General features: G+C 31.3%; 1 protein-coding gene across 2 annotated transcripts; it reads left to right on the top strand.

The window, feature by feature from the left end:
* Nucleotides 1-2,992: 2,992 nt before the first annotated feature.
* On the top strand, nt 2,993-27,434 carry LOC134691045 (uncharacterized). Of its 2 annotated transcripts, none has more exons than XM_063551238.1 (3): nt 2,993-3,578; nt 21,189-21,443; nt 23,480-27,434. In XM_063551238.1, the coding sequence occupies exons 1-3, from the start codon at nt 3,125-3,127 to the stop codon at nt 24,154-24,156; spliced, it is 1,386 nt and encodes a 461-aa protein (XP_063407308.1). In that variant the 5' UTR covers nt 2,993-3,124; the 3' UTR covers nt 24,157-27,434. The 2 variants fall into 2 exon arrangements, with proteins under 2 accessions (XP_063407308.1, XP_063407309.1); XM_063551239.1 differs by lacking the exon at nt 2,993-3,578 and adding an exon at nt 20,227-20,704.
* The last annotated feature ends 408 nt before the right edge of the window (nt 27,435-27,842 follow it).

Raw genomic sequence — 27,842 nt, 5'->3', positions numbered from 1 at the left:
TCTTATTCTTTTGTTATTGTGATAATGTATTTGCTGTTAACTGTTATTGAAAATTGGAATGTTAGCAATTTTTTTTGACAGTCAATATGATCATTGGACATTGGGGTCTACCACTACTAATATGTTTGTCCCGTATTCAGAGATGGATTTCATTAACATATACCCATCACAGAAGTGAGGTCCAGGACAGTTCAAGTATATCTTATGATTATCCTTTGTAATAAATTCCATTTTTTTATGAATGTGTATTTAGAATTATCTTAATTTTTTGTATGAGAATAATGTTCCTTGTTTCCCCTACGAACATATTAAATTAAAACAATTCTTAAAATGACAAAAAGGAAAACATATGGCCAGGAATATCTGACAAGGATCTCAATTAAGGACTAGGTCCTAACAACCACTTTACCTTTTATATAATATGGTACATAGACTCAGCTCTGTGATTCTTTTCAAAGCAGAACCAAATGCATTGTACAATGAAAGTTCCAACCATGTACTTGGGTCCGAAGCTGCACATAACTCATTACAAACAAAGATTTATTTCGTTTCAAGCCATTGTTTCCCTACTAAACTATGTATTCTACATACGAGTACACTTGGTACAATCAAAAGATGAAAATTGTTCAAATAAGGCCTTTGAAAATAGTGGAATGAATTGCTTTTGGAGTGTCAAAATTCGTTCGAAGTACTTGATAAATTGCATGCTTATAATTGGTGCTTTTGATTTTTCTACCCTATATACCACTTTGCCTCATAGTCTTATTAAGAAAAATTCACACACCTCATTAAATGGTCATTTAGAAAAAGTCAGAATATTCAAACTCTTTTAGGTCATTTTTTTTAATAAGAAACAAAGGGAGCTTCAGTCAATATATATAAACAATACACCAACGTTTCATGAGAACTGCTGAAAGCAGTTATTTTTGAAAACTAGAAAATACCACCTTTTTCTAATGAATAAAATCCCTTAACTCAATAACATAAAATCTAAAATTAATAAAAATCGAAAGGGAGTTTACAACAATAGATATAAACGTTTCAGCAAAGTTTCATGAGAACTGTTGAAAACATTTTTGTGTTAATGTCTGAAAACTGGAAAATCCCCCCTTTTTAATTAATAAAACCCGTTAACTCGGAAACGTAAAATCTAAAATTTATAAAATTGAAAGTGACCTCATGTTAATAGATATAAACAATTCACCAAAATTCCTTGCTTTGTGAAAGCATTTTTGAGATATTATCAGAAAACTGAAAAAAAACACCTATTTTATTGCATAAAAACCCGTTACCCAGAAACTTAAAATCTAAAATTTATAAAAAAAAAAAAAAAGCCAAAAAGGGAGCTCACGTCAATAGATATAAACAATTTCCCAAAGTTTAATGCAAATTGGTTAAAGAGTTTTTGAGTTAATGTCCGACATGTTGACAACAGCACAATATACCATAATACGTTCCGTAAACGAGCGTATAAAAAAATATTATAATATATTGAGTAGTAATTTAAACACATTCTAGATACATAAATTAATACTAAAAACATAGTCATAGAAAATGGAATGCATTACAAAGGATTATATCCGTAATAAGAAATACTGATTTGTCAAAGACCGAATTATTTTAATATTTCATTTACCATGTTTACCAGTTTACTGTTATCTGTTTTTGTCCATTTTAATTCCTTGTTATCTGTTATGAGCCAAATCAATTTGCTGTTTTGCTGTTATTGGAACCCCTTGCCCCTCTCTGAAATATATTGAATTGGTACATTTTGTATTTATTCAAAATTAAATCAGAAACCTATACTTAATTATAAAATAATGAACCTCTTAAAGGGAGACAATACTCGCATAACTTTTTTTCGAATTGGCACATAATACAAATTAAGGAATGTCACTCTTGCATACACATGGCACATCAATATAAATAATTTACTGTGCATTCGTGCTCTATCTTCAATGAAGATTCAAAATTATAAATATAACCAAAAGTTGTTAATCTATAGGATAGTGAAGACTAATGAAAGCTAACCCACCGTAAAAAATATTTCATTGACATATTTTAAAACTTACTCAGAATAATGCTCGAGCCACTTGACTTTCATAGCTCATAATTAACGTTTTTACACGATATTTTAATAAAGAATACAAATCGTATGCTTGCATCCACGGGGGGTCAACTTCCTATTATTGGGTATACGGGGATGTGCCAAAAATATGGGTCATAATTTTGCGAGATTTTATATAAAATGACCCTCCTTTTTCATGACATCCTATATCAAAATGCATTTACGTTTGATAACTGTATATTGATTTGGGGAATGATCTACATTTCATATATAAATATGCTATTGAGAATGTCAATTCATATATAAAAAATTAAGGGTAGCTGGTATATTTATGAATTATGAGTGATGATCAGTTAGTGCTTATATAAGCATGGGTCATATTTTAAATATTGTATATAAGTATAGGTCATTTTTTCTTGAATATTTATATAACTATAGGTGCTGAATTTCAGTGAATGTTATATTAAAATGGGTACGTTTTTTGAGGCAAAAATGGCACACCCCTACCAAAAAAATATCGAAGTTACGCCCCCCCCCCCCCCCCCCCCCCCCCCGTGCTTGCATCACCTTACCCAAATACAGATTTGAACATTTCGACATTTATTTGTTTATTTCTATCAAAACCGCCGGGTTAGAACAAATCACAAGTACATGTTAATTAAGATACCTATATCCTGATATCGTCAGGTAAATATGCTATAGTATGTCTCTGGTTCGAATTATATACATTTGTATTGAGAAAAATAACAGTATATATTCATAATTAAACACCAATCAAATGCATTTAAATAAGTTGGTACGAGTTAGCAGTGGTACGAGTTTACATTGGTACGAGTTATATTTTAGTGGTACGAGTTAACGTTGGTACGAGTTTACATTGGTACGGGTTAACTATATTCTCTGGTAAGAGACTAAGAGTGTTCCGATGTAAAACGGAGGATCATACTTGTACAGAACATTACAAAACTGGTATCCTGTCCACACTCAACTTTTTCGCCTTGACAAAGATAGTTGGATACAGTTAGCTCCATGCACATAAAGACGCACTTGTGAAAGATGTTGCGATTGTCACTTGGTGTAAAAATATTGTCCTCCCTTAATTTGCAAGTTAGTCAGTGTATTTGTACTTCTTTTCAAAAATCGAGGAAATACAGCAAAAACTTTCGGCGTTATACGGAGGAAGATATTTGTAATATCCTTATTAAATCACTAGACAGTTATAAAGACGTTCAATTTGAACCATACAGACTGAAAAACTTCACTCTCGGTTCAAGTTTTACAAAAGCTAACGTAAAAATAGAACAAATTATCAAAGATCTTACTGGAAAGTTGCTAGATCCTTACCTTGTTGACGACAACACTGACACGTACTCGGATTTGGTAGACTTCAAATCAATATTTAGGAATGGTTTTGATTCTCTCAACCAAAACATTGCAGAAGGAAAAACAGATAATGTTGATATTAACTTTGCAATTCAGGCCATTAAAACAAGCTTTTTACAGGACAAAGGTATGTGCTTCTTGTAGTGCTTCTCATGTGTTTCTCTAGATTGTGCGGTTGGACCTAATGGAATCCGGGTCTGTCCGCCCTGATTTCTGTTCGCCCTAGTTACTGTTCACCCTAGTTCCGTTTCGCCCTGAGACCGTTCGCCCTGATACCTATTCGCCCTGGGTATGTTCGCCCTGATTTTTATTTTTTATTATAGCGTTGTGTTGTGTGTATTTAATTGAATTTGTTGAAGTCAGGCTACAATTTCGCCGAATATTTACGATGTATTATGTTGTCTACAGCTAGCTGTTACTAGGTTATAAGTTCCTGTAAATTTCAGGACTACTATATTGTGACTTCAAGGTATTGAGAACTAAGTTAGTATCTGTATGTAATTACGTTACTAGGAAATTAGTTTTTGTGAATTTCGATCAGCACTACATTGTATTTTTAAATGTAAAACAACTGAAGACTAAATTATTTGTATGTAATGGCATATGATGAAGTCTGTTTACATTCACCGAATATTTATTTAAACTAACTAACTAACTAATTTTATTCAGTATAAAATCCAGTACAAAAGGATCATCGCTGAAACACATGAACACATATAAAACATATACAAAACAAAACAGCAATAATACATAACAACCAACAATTTTTACGTTTATACTGACAAGCAAGAGACAAAACTCACACTTCGATATTATTATTTATGATGTATTACGTGTTGCTGCTTTTGGGAAATAAGTGTCTCGGAATTTCAGGCTCAGCACTACCTTGTGTTTTTAAATGTACTAAGTTATTATGTTGCCGAATCCATGACAAATCGCCCCACACCTAATCGCCCCACTTTTTAACCAACTCGCCCCACTTAAAAAAAAACGCCCCAAACTGGTTTACCAAATGGCCCCACTTTTTAAAAAATCGCCCCACTTGTGAAATGTGTTAAATCCCGTTAATATTACTCCTGCCAACTCGCCCCACTTAATGGAAAACGGTAAAATCTAGATAAATATATTATTAACCAGGATGAATTTTGTAATGCCAACTCGCCCCACTTATGGAAAAAGATGTTATCCCGTTGTATATGGGTTAAATCCTGTTAATATTACTCCTGCAAACTCGCCCCACTTAATAGAAAACGGTAAAATCTAGATAAATATATTATTAACCAGGATGAATTTTGTAATGCCAACTCGCCCCACTTATGGAAAAAGATGTTATCCCGTTGTATATGGGTTAAATCCCGTTAATATTACTCCTGCAAACTCGCCCCACTTAATAGAAAACGGTAAAATCTAGATAAATATATTATTAACCAGGATGAATTTTGTAATGCCAACTCGCCCCACTTATAGAAAAAGATGTTATCCAGTTGTATATGGGTAAAATCCCGTTAATATTACTCCTGCAAACTCGCCCCACTTAATAGAAAACGGTAAAATCTAGATAAATATATTATTAACCAGGATGAATTTTGTAATGCCAACTCGCCCCACTTATGGAAAAATATGTTATCCCGTTGTATATGGGTTAAATCCCGTTAATATATGTTATTCCTTTTTGTCGAGCCTTCGACTTTAGTTGAAAAAGCGAGACTAAGCGATCCTACATTCCGTCGTCGTCGGTGTCGTCGGCGGCGTCAACAAATATTCACTCTGTGGTTAAAGTTTTTGAAATTTTAATAACTTTCTTAAACTATACTGGATTTCTACCAAACTTTGACAGAAGCTTGTTTATGATCATAAGATAGTATCCAGAAGTAAATTTTGTAAAAATAAAATTCCATTTTTTCCGTATTTTACTATAAATGGACTTAGTTTTTTCTGCGGGGAAACAAAACATTCACTCTGTGGTTAAAGTTTTTAGAATTTTAATAACTTTCTCAAACTATCCTGGGTTTGTACCAAACTTAAACAGAAGCTTGTTTATGATCATAAGATAATATCCAGAAGTAAATTTTGTAAAAATAAAATTCCATTTTTTCCGTATTTTACTTATAAATGGACTTAGTTTTTTCTGCGGGGAAACATTACATTCACTCTGTGGTTAAAGTTTTTAGAATTTTAATAACTTTCTTAAACTATCCTGGGTTTCGTACCAAACTTGGACAGAAGCTTTTTTATGATCATAAGATAGTATCCAGAAGTAAATTTTGTAAATGATTAAATCCATTTTTTCCATATTTTACTTTTAAATGGACTTAGTTTTTCTGTGGGGAACCATTACATTCACTCTGTGGTTAAAGTTTTTTAAATTTTAATAACTTTCTTAAACTATCCTGGGTTTGTACCAAACTTGTACAGAAGCTAATTTATGATCATAAGATTGTATCCAGAAGTAAAGTTTGTAAAAAGATTACTCTGTTTTTTCTGTAATATACTTTTAAATGGACTTAGATTTTCTTACAATCATAAAATAGTAACAAGAGGAATATTTTTATTGATTTTTTTCCTCATTGTTGTTGAGCCTGCGATTTACAGCAAAAATAGGCGAGACACTGGGTTCCGCGGAACCCTTACAATTTTTTTAAATAGCAGTAAGAAGTGATTCTTAGTATTTCGGTAACGTGAATGTGAACTCGCTCCACTTGTGAAAAATAGAAAAATCCTGATGAATTGATTTATGCCAACTAGCCCCACTTATGAAAAGTACAAGTATGAATAGAGTTAAAGGCTACCAACTAGCACCACTTATGAATAAAATAATTAAACTGTAAGTCACATTTGCCTTTCACTGATTGCTCGTTAGTGTTGAATTATTCTTAATTCAGAGACAAAAGTAACCAATCCGGTAATTGCTATGATAACAAATTGCTGTTAATTGAAATCCTTTAACATGTTTAATATTGCATTATGATACAATTAACAGGTTTCTTTTCAATTGTTATGCAAATAATTAAGATTACAAGAATACAGTTATTCTCCAACAATACGAAAATTATATTTAGAATTATAATTCCGGTATATCAATAATAATAATTACATAAATTTTCAGTTTGTTTGTATTTGGTGTAGATTAGTTTTCATTAAAGTGGGGCGAGTTGGCAGACATGAAAATTATATTTTAATCTAGATATTACCGTTTACTATTAAGTGGGGCGAGTTGGCAGGAGTAATATTAACGGGATTTATCACATTTCACATGTGGGGCGATTTTTTAAAAAGTGGGGCGATTTGGTGAATCAGTTTGGGGAGGTTTTATTTAAAGTGGGGCGAGTTGGTTAAAAAGTGGGGCGATTAGGTGTGGGGCGATTTGCCAGTGGGGTGATTTGTCCTGCTTCCATGTTGTCTTGCTGTAACGAGGATAAGTTTCTGTGAATTCAAAGACTACACAATATTTGACATGAAACAACTAAAGACTAAGTTATTTATATATTTAACTTTAATTGATACATTTTAACAATATAAAAATATTCACTAACAGTTATAACAAGATCATTTCGGAACTGCACTTCGCACACATATATTTCCTAAACGAATATTTTAAAGCACTAAATTGAATTACTATATTAATCCATCAAAGACAATTCATATAACAATCAGTGATATCAAAAATTTTAAATTATACCTAATCAGCAATCAAAATTTTTAAATTATACCTAATCAGCAATCAAAATTCAATCAACATGCAGTAATTAAAAGTAATTATAAAATAAAGTGTAACAATGCAGCCAAGAATTTTATTTAATTAATATTCTGTATTTAACTTTTAATAGATATACATAAAGTTTCATATATATATAAATATATATTTCTTTCATTAATGTAACATATACATATCATAAATGAAAATAGGGCGAACGAACCTAGGGCGAACGGATTGCCAGGGCGAACAAACTCAGTGCGAACGAACCTAGGGCGAACATGTAATCAGGGCGAACGATCCCGATACCGACCTAATGTCCAACTGATTTCTCTGCAATTCATTCCTGGCAAAATCTAAATCTCAAACCAATTAAGTAAGTATAAGTATAGTGGTGTCCCCGCGGTCTGTGATATCGCGCATTTGCTGATTTTGTCATATCAACACACACAGTAATTTTAAAACACAAATAAAATCGTTCTTGTTATTGTTTAAGGTGGTACCCAACACCTTAACTAAAATTAATTTGGCTCGTTTAATTTTCATAAAATTTTGACAAACACTTATTTTGATCATAGAGAAGCTTAATATTCTCTTAACAACACAACGTAATAAAAATGTTTAGTTGATTTTACAGAGTTATCTCCCTGTAGTATTAGGTACCACCTTAAGCCTTGTGAAGGGATGAAAAAGAATAAAATTGATATGTTCAAGAGTTAATTAATAACTGCAATCCAGTGATTTACCATATTTGGCCAATTTCCATTAAAAGAAAATTACATCATCAGATAAAATTTGTTTTTGTTAAGTCAAATTTATATCAGATTGAAATAATTTTTGCTCTGCATCCTTGGCAGTGTGCTTGGTTCAATCTCAGCTATATTTCGTTGTACAAAATCTTTCCTTTATTCAAAATAAGCTATTTTTGGAAGGCATGCGCGAAATCACCGGACATTGGAGGAACTCTCAGAACAGGGGTTTCCCTAATTTCAAATAATTTTGGACACACATTACACAAAATCTAGAGGATGAAACCATACCTGCATACAAACAAGATTTTATTCTGGACATATATTATTTATATCTTTTTCAAGCTGATTACGTAAAGATTTATTAATTTTACATTTTAAGAAAAAGTGGGTTTCATCTTCAACCGCATTTATATTACAATGTTTACATATTCTATTTTCTCTTTCAATTCTTTTATATCTACCCCTCTCTATTTCCAAGAAATGGTCACTTATTCACATTTTACATAATAATTTTCTATTTTCAAAACTATTTTTAGAAATGTATTTGTCTATTTCATATTTTGTTTTTATTTTACTGTACAAGAATATTTTACTGGTTTCATTAGTTAATTTTAATTTTTCAAAGAAAATATTTTCAAAGCTATCTTTTAGTTCTTTTTTAATATTTTTTGAGAATTAACTCTTCTCTTGTTTATAGTTTATATCCTGTATTTTATTTATGTCTAATTTATTTACATTGGCTATATTTTCTACATATGAGAACCATAAAAATATACCGTTAGTGGTAAGCCATTTAGATAAACAGAAAGCATCATATAATAAACATGATAAAGGGTTATTTTCATCACTAGAAATTCTTGCTAAGTACTTCAATGATTGTACTTTAATAAAGACATCTATGGGATACTGAGCTAGTTCTGCTCTTGCAGCTATATTGACAGATTGTTTACTAAGCCCCAGTACATATTTGCAAAATTTTAAATGTGTCTTCTCCACTTGGCTACTATCAATCATTGCTAGAATATCAAATTTACTCATGTCTTTAATTTGTGCTCGTCTTTCAGCTCTTATTATTTTTTCATAAAAATCCATATACCAAATTTCAGAGTTATACATGAGAATAGGTTTAACTAGTGATTCAAACAATTTTTGGTATAGTTTTATAGACACGTTTTCTAAAGGAGAAAGATACTTAAAAATAGAAAACAAAACTTTAGTACCTTTCTTAGCCAATTCAGTGTGTGATGAAGTCAATTTCCCAGATGATTCAATTATATTTCCAAGATATTTATATTATAAAACTTTTTCTAGTTTGTCACCATTTAAGTAAAAATCATATTTTATTATATAAAAAAATATTTTTCTGTTGAAAGACCATTATTTTAGTTTTTTGTGTATTTATTGTGAGCTGCCACTTATTACAATAAGAATTTAGTTTATTTATAGAGTTCTGTAAACCTTCAGGAGTTTCAGATAATAACAAAATGTCATCTGCAAACATAAGGCAGTTCATTGACATATTTTGCAGAGTCACTGGTTTACAACTTTCATCAAATATTTCTGGTAGATCATTTATGTAAACATTAAATAAGTTTGGACTCGTATTATCCCCTTGTTTCACTCCTCTATCAATAGAGACATATTCAGATATATTCTCCTTTGATTTCACTGAAGTTTCAGTATTCTTATACATATTTTTTTATCAAATTGTAAAATTTTACACCAATATTCTCATTTTTTGTTATTTTGTACAAAAGACCTAACCTCCACACTGAATCAAATGCCTTTTTTAGGTCTACAAAACAACCATAAATCATTTTCTTTTTATAGGCAATATAGGAAAGGTGTACTGACATAAGTAGTCTCTAAACACATTAGCTCCATGGAGCTTTCGTTAGTAGAAGCCATATTAACTATGTGTATCAGTGAGAAAAATGTAAAAGCATAAAAATATAGTATATACCAACGCCTGGCGCTGTTAATTATGTGTATTGGTATATACTATATTTTTATGCTTTTACATTTTCTTTTTATAATTTATATATTTATTAAACAGAGTCTTTACAATAAAGATACCATCTGAAGTCCTACTATTCTTCTTAAAGCCTAGTTGATGGTGACATATATTATTTTCAAATAAGTAAGTAACCTACAATTTATAACCATATTAAATAATTTACTCAGACAGCTCATCAGAGAAATTCCTCTGTAGTTTGAAGGATTAAGATGATCCCCACTTTTAAATAAAGGAATTATAAATGATTTATTCCAATTTTCAGGATATAGAGAGGTAGATAATATAAGGTTAAAATATTTAGCTATGGCTGTTAACATTACATCACTTTCTTTTGACGTTAGCAACTTCTGTGTTATGCATAATTTTTCAAAAATACTTTTCTCAAAATTTTTATCTATCTTTTCAGGTTTACACTGATTTTTAAAGTGATCTGCAAACTGACTTAAATCCAGCATATTATCATCATTCTTGTCCTTATTAATTTTTATTGTTCTTAATAGTTTCCAAAATTCCTTGCTTTCATTTGGTGACATGTCTAGTTTATTCAGAACATTGAGTTTAAATTCTCTTTTTTTATGTTTAGAAACTGTTTTGAATTGTTTTGAATAAAAGAAGTATTTCAGTCTTATAGATTGGTCAAAGGGAGATAACTTTAATTTTTTACTATACAGATTAAAAGTACTTCTTAATGCAAAAAAAATTGAGTCTGTCTAGTTAGATATTCTTTTTCTTTTCTTTTTAAAATATCTTTTTCTCATACACTTATGTGATAAAGTTATATAAATGTCTGAAATTAAGTCTGTAGCTCTGTTCAGTCCATCTTGAGTATTTTCAAAGTTTGTTTGTTGAAAATTGTTTAATTCTTCTATATGTATTTTTCATTAAGCTCATTCTCAAGCAAGAGTTTTGAAGTGTTTGTCCACTTGAATTCAAAATCTATTTTTTAGCTCACCTGTCCCGAAGGGACAAGTGAGCTTATGCCATCACTTGGCGTCCGTCGTCTGTCGTCCGTCGTCTGTCGTCGTAAACTATTTCAAGAATCTTCTCCTCTGAAACTACTGGGCCAAATACTTTCAAACTTTAACTGAATGTTCCTTAGGGTATCTAATTTATAAATTGTATCCGAAGTTTTGATCTATTAAAAAACATGGTCGCCATTGCTAAAAATAGAACATAGGGGTCAAATGCAGTTTTTGGCTTATAACTCAAAAACCAAAGCATTTAGAGCAAATCTGACATGGGGTAATATTGTTTATCAGGTCAAAACCTATCTACCCTGAAATTTTCAGATGAATCAGACAACCTGTTGTTGGGTTGCTGCCCCTGAATTGGTAATTTTAAGGAAATTTTGCTGTTTTTGGTTATTATCTTGAATATTATTATAGATAGAGATAAACTGTAAACAGGAATAATGTTCAGCAAAGTAAGATTTACAAATAAGTCAACTTGACGGAAATGGTCAGTTGACCCCTTTAGGAGTTATTGCCCTTTATAGTCAATTTTTAACCATTTTTCGTAAATCTTAGTAATCTTTTACAAAAATCTTCTCCTCTGAAACTACTGGGCCAAATACTTCCAAACTTTAATTGAATGTTCCTTAGGGTATCTAGTTTGTAAATTGTATCGGAAGTTATGATCTATCAACAAACATGGTCGCCATTGCTAAAAATAGAACATAGGGGTCAAATGCAGTTTTTGGCTTATAACTCAAAAACCAAAGCATTTAGAGCAAATCTGACGTTGGGTAATATTGTTTATCAGGTCAAGATCTATCTGCCCTGAAATTTTCAGATGAATCAGACAACCCGTTGTTGGGTTGCTGCCCCTGAATTGGTAATTTTAAGGAAATTTTGCTGTTTTTGGTTATTATCTTGAATATTATTATAGATAGAGATAAACTGTAAACAGGAATAATGTTCAGCAAAGTAAGATTTACAAATAAGTCAACATGACGGAAATGGTCAGTTGACCCCTTTAGGAGTTATTGCCCTTTATAGTCAATTTTTAACCATTTTTCGTAAATCTTAGTAATCTTTTACAAAAATCTTCTCCTCTGAAACTACTGGGCCAAATACTTCCAAACTTTAATTGAATGTTCCTTAGGGTATCTAGTTTGTAAATTGTATCCGAAGTTATGATCTATCAACAAACATGGTCGCCATTGCTAAAAATAGAACATAGGGGTCAAATGCAGTTTTTGGCTTATAACTCAAAAACCAAAGCATTTAGAGCAAATCTGTTATGGGGTAATATTGTTTATCAGGTCAAGATCTATCTGCCCTGAAATTTTCAGATGAATCAGACAACCTGTTGTTGGGTTGCTGCCCCTGAATTGGTAATTTTAAGGAAATTTTGCTGTTTTTGGTTATTATCTTGAATATTATTATAGATAGAGATAAACTGTAAACAGGAATAATGTTCAGCAAAGTAAGATTTACAAATAAGTCAACATGACGGAAATGGTCAGTTGACCCCTTTAGGAGTTATTGCCCTTTATAGTCAATTTTTAACCATTTTTCGTAAATCTTAGTAATCTTTTACAAAAATCTTCTCCTCTGAAACTACTGGGCCAAATACTTCCAAAATTTAACTGAATGTTCCTTAGGGTATCTAGTTTGTAAATTGTATCCGAAGTTATGATCTATCAACAAACATGGTCGCCATTGTTAAAAATAGAACATAGGGGTCAAATGCAGTTTTTGGCTTATAACTCAAAAACCAAAGCATTTAGAGCAAATCTGACATGTGTGATATTGTTTATCAGGTCAAGATCTATCTGCCCTGAAATTTTCAGATGAATCAAACATCCTGTTGTTGGGTTGCTGCCCCTGAATTGATAATTTTAAGGAAATTTTGCTGTTTTTGTTTATTATCTTGAATATAATTATAGATAGAAATAAACTGTAAACAGCAATAATGTTCAGCAAAGTAAGATCTTCAATTAAGTCAATTTGACCAAAATTGTCAATTGACCCCTTAAGGAGTTATTGCCCTTTAAAGACTTTTTTCACAATTTGTTCATCATGTTGACTTACTTTAAAAAATCTTCTCCTTTGAAACTGCTTTATCAATTTCAGCCAAACTTAGGCTAAATGAGTTTCAGAGTATCTAGTATAAATTTTATATTTTATTTCCTTGTATGTCAAGAAACATAGCTCCTATGGCTAAAATAGAACATAGGAGAAAATTATTATTTTTTTTGGCTTTTGAAGAAAATAGGACGATCCAAAAAAAACATTTAAATAAATTGAAAAGCCAAAATAATCATTGATGAGAGATTTAACCAAAAGAATTAAGGTGAGCGATTCAGGCTCTTGAGAGCCTCTTGTTTATTAATGTTATTTATATTTGGCAGTTTTCCATCACATTTTAAATGAGTAACAATTTGATTATGATCTGAAAAGTATGATGGAGTTTTAACTATAAAATAATGGCAGTGTTTATTTATTCAAAAGTAACAGCCGTCGAATGATCCTCGTGAAAAGAGGGGGTGTACATGTTTGTGTAAAAAATAAATTGTTACAATAACAATAATAATAGTACATGATGTAAAGATTATTTAATGAATGAATAAATTTATTGTGAAGGAAATCTATACAAGAATGGACCAGAACTGCAATTGTTATCTCCCTTGAACAAGCTTGTTATTTCAATTTTATACTAATAATAATTTAACTTAATATTTAATCATGATAAATTACACAACAATTAATAAATAGTAGTATGTTCAATTAAGTTTAAGAAAATATTTATCAACATTTGGTTACTGTTTGTGTTTTTTGAAATATATAAATCACCTGGCCGAAAGGCCAAGTGAGCTTTTCTCATCACTTGGCGTCCGTCGTCGTCCTGCGTTAACTTTTACAAAAATCTTCTCCTCTGAAACTACTGGGCCAAATTTAACCAAACTTGGCCATAATCATCATTGGGGTATCTAGTTTAAAAAATGTGTCCGGTGACCCGGCCAACCAACCAAGATGGCCGCCATGGCTAAAAATAGAACATAGGGGTAAAATGCAGTTTTTGGCTTATAACTCAAAAACAAAAGCATTTAGAGCAAATCTGACATGTGGTAATATTGTTCATCAGGTCAAGATCTATCTGCCCTGAAATTTTCAGATGAATCGGACATTTCGTTGTTGGGCTGCTGCCCCTGAAATGGTAATTTTAAGGAAATTTTGCTGTTTTTGGTTATTATCTTGAATATTATTATAGATAGAGATAAACTGTAAACAGCAATAATGTTCAGCAATGTAAGATCTACAAATAAGTCAACATGACCAAAATGGTCAGTTGACCACTTAAGGAGTTATTGCCCTTTATAGTCAATTTTTAACAATTTTTCGTAAATCTTAGTAATCTTTTAGAAAAATCTTCTCCTCTGAAACTACTGGGCTAAATTTAACCAAACTTAGCCATAATCATCATTGGGGTATCTAGTTTAAAAAATGTGTCCGGTGACCCGGCCAACAAACCAAGATGGCCGCCATGGCTAAAAATAGAACATAGGGGTAAAATGCAGTTTTTGGCTTATAACTCAAAAACCAAAGCATTTAGAGCAAATCTGACATGGAGTAATATTGTTCATCAGGTCAAGATCTATCTGCCCTGAAATTTTCAGATGAATCAGACATTTCGTTGTTGGGCTGCTGCCCCGGCCAACAAACCAAGATGGCCGCCATGGCTAAAAATAGAACATAGGGGTCAAATGCCGTTTTTGGCTTATAACTCAAAAACCAAAGCATTTAGAGCAAATCTGACATGGAGTAATATTGTTCATCAGGTCAAGATCTATCTGCCCTGAAATTTTCAGATGAATCGGACATTCTGTTGTTGGGTTGCTGCCCCTGAAATGGTAATTTTAAGGAAATTTTGCAGTTTTTTTGTTATTATCTTGAATATTATTATAGATAGAGATAAACTGTAAACAGGAATAATGTTCAGCAAAGTAAGATTTACAAATAAGTCAACATGACGGAAATGGTCAGTTGACCCCTTTAGGAGTTATTGCCCTTTATAGTCAATTTTTAACCATTTTTCGTAAATCTTAGTAATCTTTTACAAAAATCTTCTCCTCTGAAACTACTGGGCCAAATACTTCCAAAATTTAACTGAATGTTCCTTAGGGTATCTAGTTTGTAAATTGTATCCGAAGTTATGATCTATCAACAAACATGGTCGCCATTGTTAAAAATAGAACATAGGGGTCAAATGCAGTTTTTGGCTTATAACTCAAAAACCAAAGCATTTAGAGCAAATCTGACATGTGTGATATTGTTTATCAGGTCAAGATCTATCTGCCCTGAAATTTTCAGATGAATCGGACATTCTGTTGTTGGGTTGCTGCCCCTGAAATGGTAATTTTAAGGAAATTTTGCAGTTTTTTTGTTATTATCTTGAATATTATTATAGATAGAGATAAACTGTAAACAGAAATAATGTACAGCAAAGTAAGAACTAAAAATAAGTCAGTATGACCAAAATAGTCAATTGACCCCCTAAGGAGTTATTGCCCTTCATAGTCAATTTTTAACAATTTTCTTAAAATTTGAAGATTTTCAATAACATTTTCCACAGAAAGTACTATTACAGATAGAGATAATTGTAAGCAGCAAGAATGTTTAGTAAAGTAAGATCTACAAACACATCACCATCACCAAAACACAATTTTGTCATGAATCCATCTGTGTCCATTGTTTAATATTCACATAGACCAAGGTGAGCGACACAGGCTCTTTAGAGCCTCTAGTTAAGATGTTACGACTAAAGTCAAGCATGCATAAACTGTCACTGATATCGATACTTATAGTATTACCGTACTTGCAAGACTCTCATGTGTAGTCAAGGTTGTTAAAAAAAAAACAGCATAGTTTTTACTTATTCATCAATCCATAAATTTCACACAGCTCTTATTATGCCCCACCTACGATAGTAGAGGGGCATTATGTTTTCTGGTCTGTGCGTCTGTTCGTTCGTCCATCCATCCGCCCGTCTGTTTGTCCATCCATCCGTCCGTTCGTTCGTCCGTCTGTCCCGCTTCAGGTTAAAGTTTTTGGTCAAGGTAGTTTTTGATGAAGTTGAAGTCTGAATACTTTTAGTTTTCGCACTTTAACTTTAGTAAAAGTGAATAGAAATAGATGAAATTTTGACACAAGGTTTATGACCACAAAAGGAAGGTTGGGATTGATTTTGGGAGTTTTGGTCCCAACATTTTAGGAATTAGGGGCCAAAAAGGGCCCAAATAAGCATTTTCTTGGTTTTCGCATAATAACTTAAATGTTGTGTCCATACTTGCCCCAACTGTTCAGGGTTCAACCTCTGCGGTCATATATAGCTGCGCCCTGCGGAGCATCTGGTTGAGTTTTGGTCTATTTTTCTAATACAATAAGCAATAGGCCAACTATATTTGGTGTATGTAAATATTTTATGATCTATATGTCAGTCACGCAGATTTTATTAAATTGGTTCACATTGAGGTCTAAAGGGTCCAAAATTGAACTTTATTTGATTTCATCAAAAATTGAATTCTTGGGGTTATTTGATATGATGAATCTAACCATGTATTTAGATTTTGGATACCACAAAGGGATGGTAAGAATTGTCTTTGGGAGTTATAGCTCAAATCGTTAAGGATTAAGGTGCAAAAAAGGGGGGAAAAGGGTTTCCAGGTTAATGGACAATTACTTAAGTACAAAACATAATTTAAAAGCAGTGTAAGGTTGGTAATTGAAACTCATTTTAATAGCTCACCTAAACTGCTCTTAAATTATATATATTGGAAATTTGCCACAAACTTTGTTATTAATAAATTCCATTGGAAATTTGCCAAAAACTTTAGTTTAATGAACTTCATTGGAAATTTGCCAATATAAAATGTTGCATTGGAGTTATTTTTCTTTGTCCAGAACAGGGATGGGGTCGATTACTTTAAAATGTAATGGATTACATTACAATTACTTTGCTAATAAAATGTAATCGATTACATTACAATTACACCCTATTTCATATGTAATCGATTACATTAGATTACTTTTCTTTATTGTAATCATGATTACTTTAGATTACTTATGATTACATTGTATATTGCTATATCAAAGTTTTTTTTAAACTTTTTATCCGCTTATTTTGGTGATTTTTTTTAAAAGCCTTAATTTATTCATCTTTTAAAAGAATTTATAGACAAGACAGTTACAGTGTAACATGTGCAATTTGATAAAATAGCTATCTATAGACAAGTGTCCTTTCTCTATATATAGATGTAAAAGATGTAACTTTATTTTTAACTACAAATTGTAACCAACTGCCTAATTAACAAAAGAACTGAAAATAAGGAAAAATTAATTAAGTATAGTTTTATTGTCTGTTGGGACATAATTGACACATCCATTAATATTTTTACAGGTGTTAATCACTACTTCCATTTTTTTAAACAAACAATGGGTGGGCTTGGGTATTAAAATTTTATTGTCTTAATAACGATATAAATAAAGTTAAAAGTGGTTGATTGTTATTATTTGTTTGAAAATTTTTAATACTTGATCTAATTGAAATTAATAGAATTATTGTCAGGTGAAAACACAAAACAGTTTTGTAACTTAGGAAAGATTATACATTTCTCTTTATATTAAGCAACAGTTTATTGTATTGATGAAACTTCTGACGTCACCTATTGTTTACTTTTCAGTGGCGGATCCAGGGGGGGGGGTTCCGGGGGTGCGCACCCCCCCTTTATTTTTGCCGATCAATGCATTTGTATCGGGACATATGTTTTGCACCCCCCCTTTGCCCTGGGTGCCCTGGGTTAGCACCCCCCCCTTTCGAAAATTCCTGCATCCGCCCCTGCTATGCATATTTTTTGCAATATATATGCCATATGTATACACTGTACATGTACAAAATGTACTTGTTTATACTGGTGAGCCTTAAGGCTAATAAAGTTAATAAAGAATAAAAATAAGAAAGCACATATTATACACGAATTTATGGAAAATAAAATTCATTCAATTTTGTCAATAAATGAAACCTGGGTTTAACCTCCATTTTGAATTAAGTGGGCTTATATATTTATGCCGGCCATCAAAGTCAAATAGGAACTAAATGTTTTCTGCATTTGAATTTCAATGTATCTATGTAAAAATATAGGGTAAACTAATATGAAACAAAAGTTTTCATCAAGGAAAACAAATGCTTTCAAGGCATATTCTTGTATCATAAGAGCTTAATTTCACGGGTTTTCTTCATAGTTCATAGAAATATTGGACAGTAAATTTCTTTTTGTAAACTGTTAAAACAAAATAAAACACTTGGTTATACAAATTTGTTATATAGATGATCACATCAAACAAGGTCCCATCATTGTGATTACTAGTTTCATGATTTTTCATTCAAGCTTTACATTTTCTTATTTTCATCTTGTCTATCAAAAACTATTTTCATATTTATACAAGATTTGTAATCATCAAGTAATCTTAAAGTAATCTAAAAGTAATCATGATTACACCTGTTTTTTGCCATGTAATCGATTACATTACGATTACTTGTAATCAGAAATGGCATGATTACTGATTACATAGGATTACACTGCAAAATGTAATCGATTACAGCTGATTACGATTTCTGATTACGATTACCCCATGCCTGGTCCAGAATAGTAGTCAAATCAACTTAAATCATAACTGTATGACATTTTATATTTTATGATGTATTTAAATGAGTAGTTATTGTTGAAAACTCCATTAGAAATTTGAATTGTGATCATTTTTGGAATAAGGGAAAGGGGGAGGTGAGAAAAAAATGCTGGGGTTAATTTTTAGCTCACTTGACCTGGTCAAGTGAGCTTTTCTCATCACTTGTTGTCCGGCGTCCTGTGTCCGTCGTCCGTCGCCCGTTAAGTAAAACTTTTACAAAAATCTTCTCCTCTGAAACTACTGGGCCGAATTTAGCCACACTTAGCCACAATCATCCTTAGGGTATCTAGTTTAGAAAATGTGTCCGATGACCTGGCCATCAAACCAAGATGGCCACCATGGCAAAAAATAGAACACAGATGTAAAATGTATATTTTGGCTTATATCTTTAAAATCAAAGCATTTAGATCAAATCTTGACAAGGGATAAAATTGTTGATCAGGTCAAGATCTATCTGCGCTGAAATTTTCAGACAAATTGGACAACCTGTTGTTAGGTTGCTGCCCCTGAATTGGTAATTTTAACAAAATTTTGCCGTTTTTGGTTATTATCTTGTATACTATTATAGATAGAGATAAACTGTAAACAGCAATAATGTTCAGCAAAATAAGACCTACAAATCAGTCAACATGACCAAAATTGTCAGTCAACCCCTTAAGGAGTTATTGCCTTTTATAGTCAATTTTAACAAACTTTTCGTCATTGTTTGTAACTTGTACAAAAATCTTCTTCTCTGAAACTACTGGGCCAAATTTAAACTAACTTTGCCACAATCATAATTGTGGTATATAGTTTAAAAAATGTGTCCGATGACCCCACTTACCAAACAAAATGGCCTACATGGCTAAAATTAGAACATAGTGGTAAAATGCAGTTTTTGCTTTATATCTTTGAAACTAAGACATTTAGGGCAAATCTTTCAAGATTTAAATGTCTATCAGAATAAGATATATCCCCTCACAAATTTTCAGATGAATCCTACAACCCATTGTTGGGTTGCTGCCCTAAAATTGGTAATTTTAAGGAAATTTTGCAGTTTTTGGTTATCTTGAATACTATTATAGCATGTATAGATAGAGATAAACTGTAAACAACAATAATGTTCAGCAAAGTAAGATCTACAAATAAGTCAACATGACCAAAATTGTCAGAGAACCCCTTAAGGAGTTATTGTCCTTTATAGTCAATACTGAACAACTTTTCGTCATTTTCAACTAGGAGCCCCTAGTTTCTTATTTCAGATTTCAGAAATGAAAAAGAAAATTTCTTCAAATATCAAAGGATTAATATTCAACAGCATAGTGAATTGCTCAAAAGCAAAAAAAATATACATTTTAAATTCATTAGACCACATTCATTCTGTGTCAGAAACCTATGCTGTGTCAACTATTTGATCACAATCCAAATTAAGAGCTGTATCCAGTTTGAATGTTGTGTCCATACTAGCCCCAACCATTCAGGGTTCAACCTCTGCGATCGTATAAAGCTGCGCCCTGCGGAGCATCTGGTTGCATATTCAAATAAACTGTAAAAACTGGCAGGCTTATCAAGTAAATGACAATTTCTGCATGTACATAGTTGTTTTTTCAATGGAATTCTGGTCTTTTTACCAATAAAAAAATCAAGCTTGTGGGAAAAATATCAAAAAAATGTTTTAAACACTTATTGAAGTAAGTTACTTGTTTCAGTGATTTTGAAAAGTATGTGCGAAAATTTTAAATATTTCACAGCTAAAATCACTCAAAGAAGTGATTTTGAAATCACTTGTTTAAGTACCACCCCTGACTGTATATTGGTATCACGTTGGCGTCTTCGTCGTCCGAACACATTTGGTTTTTGCACTCTAACTTTAGTAAAAGTAAATAGAAATCTATGAAATTTAAACACAAGGTTTATAACACCTTTTCACATAAGTACTAGCCTTCGATATTGGGCTGATTTAAGTATGAAGTCCGCCATTTCAGATTTTACCGGAAGTGCGACATTTTTTTCAAATGCCTCCCTATATGAAATAAAAGAGTAATAGATGAGGAAGGTCTATGCCAAATTTCATGCTTGTAGCAGGATGTGCACAATTTTTCACAAAGCCGCCGTACATAATAGGTAAATGTCCAATTTAAAAATTTTAAGAGTTTACATTTTTTGCATGGAAGAATTGTTAGATGTACATGCCTTCCTGACATAGTTCATCTATATCAATGATTAGTAAAGAAGGGGAGACATTTCCGCGTGTGCACTCTTGTTACAGTTCTTGGGTTATGTCCTTTTATAACATTATATGCTAGCTAGGGCATCATCGTTGTCCCTATGGACACAATCCTCATTTCTTGTATATTTATATTAAACGTTTTAATATATTATCAACATCTTGGATGTTTTTACCAATCATGCTGATAGAAAACTACATCATATAGTTGCATGAAAAAAGTAGCATGCTTTTCGTTGGTAAATTGACACAGGCTGACAAGAATGTGTGGTGTTACTGCACTGTTACATGATGTCATTGCCTGATCAAGTATTTTTGCTATTAATATTTTGCATGAGGAAACAGAATATGCATCTTTATTTTATAAATACTTCAATTCAGATTTTCATGAACTATGCCTACAGAAGCTCTTTACAAATGATGATGATGAAGATGATGAAGTCAATGAAGAATTAAAAGTGACAGTCCTATTGGCAAATCATCTTTTATCAAGACTGACAATGCCAAGGCTTTCAACCAGTGCCAGATTTGGAACACATTTCTTTGTTGCTAATGACTACCGTTCAAAAGATTTTTACAGGAGATGTCCATGTGGTATGTGCGGAGAAAAAATACCATACCAAAATTCTGGGTTGGGTAAGTTTAAGCTATGAAATTTGTAAAGAAATAAGTCCTTCAAAGTATCAAGTGGCCAATTAGTGATATATATACACAAAACTAGTTTTAAAATTAAATCTCGATAAGTTTAAAAAAAAAAAAAAGGGCACCGAGGGGGTTGTACAATTTTTACCCTCAAAATTTTTTTAAAGTGGGGGTGGGGGTCAAACAAATCCTTTTTGCGGAGATAAGGGCATGTTTTGTCAATTGTAAATTGACCACATAAAGAATAATTGCCCTTTTAAGGCCTTTAATATAAACTTTTCACAATACCCATAGGGTGTATAAAGTGAATGAATCAAGACGTGTAGTATAGCTGGTCAACACAATGACTACAATTTTCAAAATCGTATCATAGTACAAATATTTTAAGGTTGAACAAATAAATTAAAAAGAAAAAAAAAAAAAATTTTAATTTTATAATAAACATAAATTCCTGATATTGTTTGTGAACTTTTTTTTCGCGAAAATAGCTTGAATATAATATTAATAACTTTTGTTTGATTATTTTTCTGCATTCCGATCAATGATTCCGACCTTAGATAAATACTTTTCAGTGGCGGATCCAGAACTTTTCCTAAGGGGGGGCCCGCTGACTGACCTAAGGGGGGGCCCGCTCTAGTCATGCCTCAATGATTCCCTATATAATCAAACAAATTTTTTCCCCTGGATCCGCCTATGCTTTTATCAGAAATGTTGTTTTCCTAATTTCCTATTTTCTCATACTATGATTGAAATACTAAATCTCAAATGTTAAATGTTCAGAAATAATCGGTTAAAAGTTTTGTCTTCGTCATTGTATGTCAATAAACAATTCCCAGGTTTATTAATACAACACCACTGTGTATCATCAGTACAGCGGAAATAGGTACTAACCAAGTGGGCGTGATCTATTTTTACCTGCCACCGTAAGAAAATCTTTGTTTTGTTTACATAATATCAATGTGTACTTCAATCTAAACATAATTGTTGTTTTAAGAAATGATTTGGTTGTAGGTTGATAAGTAGAGAAGTCTATTTATTTTTCCAAAACAAGAATGCTTACTAAAAACATGTGCAAACACTCTTCTCATCCGATATCATTCTATATTCATTGCAAATCTTTTCTAATAGAAGAACAATGTGTGCAGGTAATAAGAATTGCTGTTTCAATAATTAAACCTTTCATACAGATGTTATTTTTCGATATTTTATTCCAAAAAGAAGCGTTGTGTATGGTATATAGTTGACCACATAAATCCTTCTGTACAGTGCATAGTTAAGCATGTTAAGTGAGAATGTACAGTATATTGCTTTTCATACCTCAAAGTTCCTTTAATGGCTATATCTGGTGTACCACTGATACACAGTGTACACACACAACAAGTAGAGGTCTCAAAGCATAAATTATATAATTGTGTTATCATTATACTTGATATTTAATATCGTTCACATTATAATTAACATTTACATTGTGAAGAAGCAAGTAGGTTCTAATATTTTAACGATTTTTTTACCTCAACTTAGTCTATTGTTTTACTTTCCAATTTTCTTTGATTGTTGAATATACAATTTCATGTGGTAGCCTAGACATAGACATAGAGTGACCATATCAAAGATGTACCTGAAGTTAACTACCTTTATAAATGATAATAAACTTTCAAGATGTTCCGAGAATTTTTTTTCTGACTTTCAGCCGATAGATATTGAGTGGCCCATAGACACATCCAAAACTTGCCAATATATAAGAGTGAACCTCTCAGGGGTTTCACACAAAAAGGATATCTCTGTTAACCGTTTATTGTGTTTAACTTTCCTTTGTACATGTGCATGTAAGAACCTCAAGTTTTGTATCATCAGCCAATTACAATTTTGTAGTATGCTGCTTACTGTTAAAAAAGATGATGGAAATATAGGAAAGGAACAATGTGAAAGGAAGACCCATGAATTACAAAATAAATTATCTCATTATACCAAATTCATGGAAAATAAGAATAGTTATGAATTATAAAAAGTTTTATTTTTTAACCTTGTAGGAAGTGAGTTGTTATGGTATGGATATCCTGATATAATCGTGTATTCCCTTGGGGGAAAATGTAATATAGTTCGGCCGCAACAGAAAGACAGAGAGGATTTGCTTGCAGAGGAGGACATTTACTTTGAAGCAGAATTTGATGAAAAACAGCTTATAGAAGTTAAAAAACATAAGGATTTATTAAGATATCCTAGAAATATCTCACAGTTTGTAGCTCAATGTATTACATTTTCTTATTATCAGAAGCATTTTCAGCTAAAACACAAGAAAAGCAGTCTGCCAGTTTCATTTATTCCAACCATTGCTTTAAGTGGAACACATTTTGATATTTACATGTATGACTCTGATAATGATATACTTTTAAGAAATAAGGGGTCACCTATTCCACTGTGGAGTAGGAAAAGGTATCCAGAGGCTAAATTAAATATGTCCTCTGTCTTACAGATTTGGATGATTCTTAATCACTTATCATTAAGCCCATCACTTCCTGAAGAGAAAATAAAATTGATGAAAGGGTCTTGTGATTTTTTTCCTGTGTTATCATCCAAACGAGTAGACCTCATAGCAGCAACAATGACAATGAAAAAAAGATTTACACCCTGGGAATATGAAGAAATTAATAGTCTTCCGTTTCCTAAAGGAAAACTTATCTCTGGTCCATTAGATAAAAAGAAATGACACATTATAGTTAGGAAATAATCTTTTAATTAAGAAAACACTAAAAACATTTTTTTGATCAAAGTATCCTCCTTTTCATTTTCATAATTTTCTGATTTGTAATGCAAGAGTAAAAAATGAAAACAACTTTTTAGAAATCTCATGCATCCATTAATTTGTAGATCTATAATGGGAAATTAAAGTGTATGTAAAACCAAGTTGCACGATAGCTACATTTTAATCCGTCATAAAGATTTACCGGATAATATATACATAATGTTGTTAAAATTTACTATCCGAAATCTCTTTTAACCTTTTGAATTATCTCCAGCTTAATTCTTTTTTGAATATAGTTGTCTACATTTTTAATGGATGTGTCATACATGCACATGTTTTCGGCATATAGTACACACAATGTAATTCTGTTTTAAAAATAATCCCTGTAAGTTATGAGTTAAAGACAGTGAAACAGAATGATTGATGGTGATTTTGTTACAGCAGTGAGTTTGTTATTTACAACTTTGTCATGAAGCATTTTTTGAAAAAAAGGTGTAGGTACAATGTATTTCAAATTGAAGCACATGATAGTCATGGGTAATACTTGTATGAATGTCTTTTATTTACTAGTTCAAGTGAATTATTTTGGAGTACATCTCTTAGATATTCAAACCTTGAAAATAAGATAAAAATCTTACAAATTTGCTTAAGCAAGTATATATTTCTTACATCTCTCAAAATAAAAGATTTGTATGAGTATTATTCCTGACTTTAGGTATATGATCAGTCATCACCAGCAATTTACATGACATATTGAAAACAGTTACCTTCAATATTTATTCTTGATTAACTGGATAAGATAGGGCATTTTTATTATATGATCATCATTTTTATGGTATCTAGTAGTCTGTCTATATGTACTTGCCTGATTTACTCAAGACTTTATGATGCCAGTAGGATTAATAAAAGCAAACTCCCTTTGTAAATTTGTAAATGAGGACAGATTTTTTTCTTTGCAACAGGCAACCTGTTTACCATTAATACAGTTCATTGCAGTCAACCATGCACCAAACTTTGGCAACTTTACACTTGTGAAGATTGGTGAATGAAGGCCAACTTTGCATTTTTTTTTAAATTGTCTGGTCTGATATTCCTGATGTATATGACTGTCACATCTTTTAGACAATACTGATATGTTGAGTATATCCTCAAGCAACATTTTCTAAAGGACTGTTTTTTTTTAAATCTGATCAAAAACCTTCTAAATATTACATTTTATTCATGTTACAATCTCTGTATGCAAAAAAAGGGTGTATTATGTGTATCCAAGTGCAGCTGTTTATTTAGTTATTTACAGTCAAACAACTATTAATAGAAGGACACTTATTATTTTAAATGTATAAAAGATATTTATTTATATTTTTCATATACACATTTCAATGAATACATTTATTATATCAAGCATGGCATGTACAATCATAATGAAATACAATTTGTGCAGAATGTAAATTAAGATGTGAAGCTGCAGTTAAATTTGAAATATTATATATAGAACAATAGCAAATTTTTTTTAATGATGTTATCAGCTAGAATAGCAATCAAGTCTGTAAGGCAAGACATGATAGAAGGTCCAGCACTTGTTTTTTTACTAAAAAAAATAAAATTAGTATGTAAAAAACATGACACTCATAAATCCTATGAACTGTCATTTAAACGTTTTCTATGGTTTTGAAATACAAATATACATAAAGACACAATAATCCATTCCAAATAACAAAATTTTTTACCTTTTAGTTAAAGAGGCACTAGCTGTCAAATTCATGGTAACCGATTTAATTCAAATTGTCATATTTAATTTATAACAATGTAAAACATTTATCCAAATTAAACTATCAAAAGTCTAAAGTAAACAATTTACAGAGTATGCTGTAAAATGTAGTTTTGTTTCGTGTGTATTTTAGTCTAGACTCCATCTAATGAACTACCGAGTTGACCTCAGATGACCATATAAGCGATGTAAACATAAATATAGATATAAATAGAAACATCGTTTTTACCTGTACAAGGAAGATTTTTTATGGATCGAATCAGTCATCAAATGATTAACATTTGTTTCACTTTCAATGTTGACATTCTTTTCCTTTAAATAACAAATACACGTACAATGCATGTGTTGTCCATCTTTAGTTGAGGTCGAATTATTCACTTGCAAGTGAATAATTCATTATCAATGTTATTTAGCTTAATTTGACAAAATTGAACCATTTTAGCTGCTAAAAGCCAATTATTATTTCACTTTTTCACTTTCATTATTGATTGATCATTTTTATATATCTCGTAGCTAGTGCCCCTTTAAGCAAATTCCTGTTTGGTACAAAACTTTTGAAAGTTTGCTTACCTTTATAAGTAACAGGACACATTAACAAAAAACAGGCAAATTCAATCTTATTTCCTTTATCTGTAAAATTAATTGAATTAAGGCACAAAGGGAGGTAATTTGGTTTACTATTCACCAAGCACTTTTAAAATGTCTTTATAATACCTAAAGTCATACAACTTTATCCCTTTATATGCCAGGGTGGACACTTTTTCTAATTTAATTGCAACTGGGGAATGTTTTCTTTTTGGAGGATATAGCTGTTTTATATGCTGTCCACTTGGTCCGCTGTTACAAAATAAAATCTCAAATGAATAAGATATTGTGTTATTTGCATGGAAATTTAAAACCTGCATTTTATCACAATGATTTGAGGCAACTACAATTTTTATAACACTATGATATTTCACCTTTGTTAGCTTTAAAACTAAAAGTATGCATTAGCTACAAGGTGGATATCATATTTAATTTTTGTAAAAGGTATGGACATGTTTTGTGATTAATTTTGTAAAAAAATTGTATCATAAATTTTCTTTTAAAAAAAATCTATTTTGTTTTGAATTTGTACAAATGCTTAGCTATTGCTAAGTGCATTTTACATATGCTTTTGTGAAATTATCTGCATATTTTATCATTATATTATTTTATTCTTTGTTAATAACTATTGCAGCTGCTTATTTTTTTGTTAAATGCATATTCACTGGTATATAGGGGAATAATTTGTTTATTTAAGAAGAAATTGAATCATTGTTTGTCTGTTATATAACTATTTTAACATATACAAATGCTTAGTTTTGTTAAATGCACATAGTTTGGTACTGTTGAATACTATATGTATATTTGATTTTTAACTTCTAATACATTTAAAACTTCTTTATACATTTTTTCAATGATAAATATTATCTATTAAAGAACTCAAAAACAATTGACAGTTTGAAAATCTTCTTTTATGCACATATAGTTAATACTGTGATTTAAGAAGTTCTTGCATGGTTTTTAGTCCCCTACAATCGAATGCTATGTAAACTTTAGGTCTCCCCTAAAGTCAGTCCGTCAAATCAGTTTTCCACACTTTGTTTTTTGTGCTTGAATATTTGGTATATTGTTTTATCATGATATGTTACATGTCGAGTTAAAATTCTGTTCCAATCTGATGATTTTGTGCTGAGTTATGGTCCTTTGGCTACGGAAATTCACTCAAATTATAAGTTTAACACACTTTTTAGCTCACCTGACCTGAAAGGTCAAGTGAGCTTTTCTCATCACTTGGCGTCCGTCGTCCGTAAACTTTTACAAAAATCTTCTCCTCTGAAACTACTTGGCCAAATTCTAC

The sequence above is a fragment of the Mytilus trossulus genome, chromosome 11 (genome assembly GCF_036588685.1).
Source record: "Mytilus trossulus isolate FHL-02 chromosome 11, PNRI_Mtr1.1.1.hap1, whole genome shotgun sequence".
In the NCBI taxonomy this organism is placed as follows: Eukaryota; Metazoa; Mollusca; class Bivalvia; order Mytilida; family Mytilidae; genus Mytilus; species Mytilus trossulus.
This window is presented reverse-complemented; position numbering and strand designations above follow the sequence as displayed.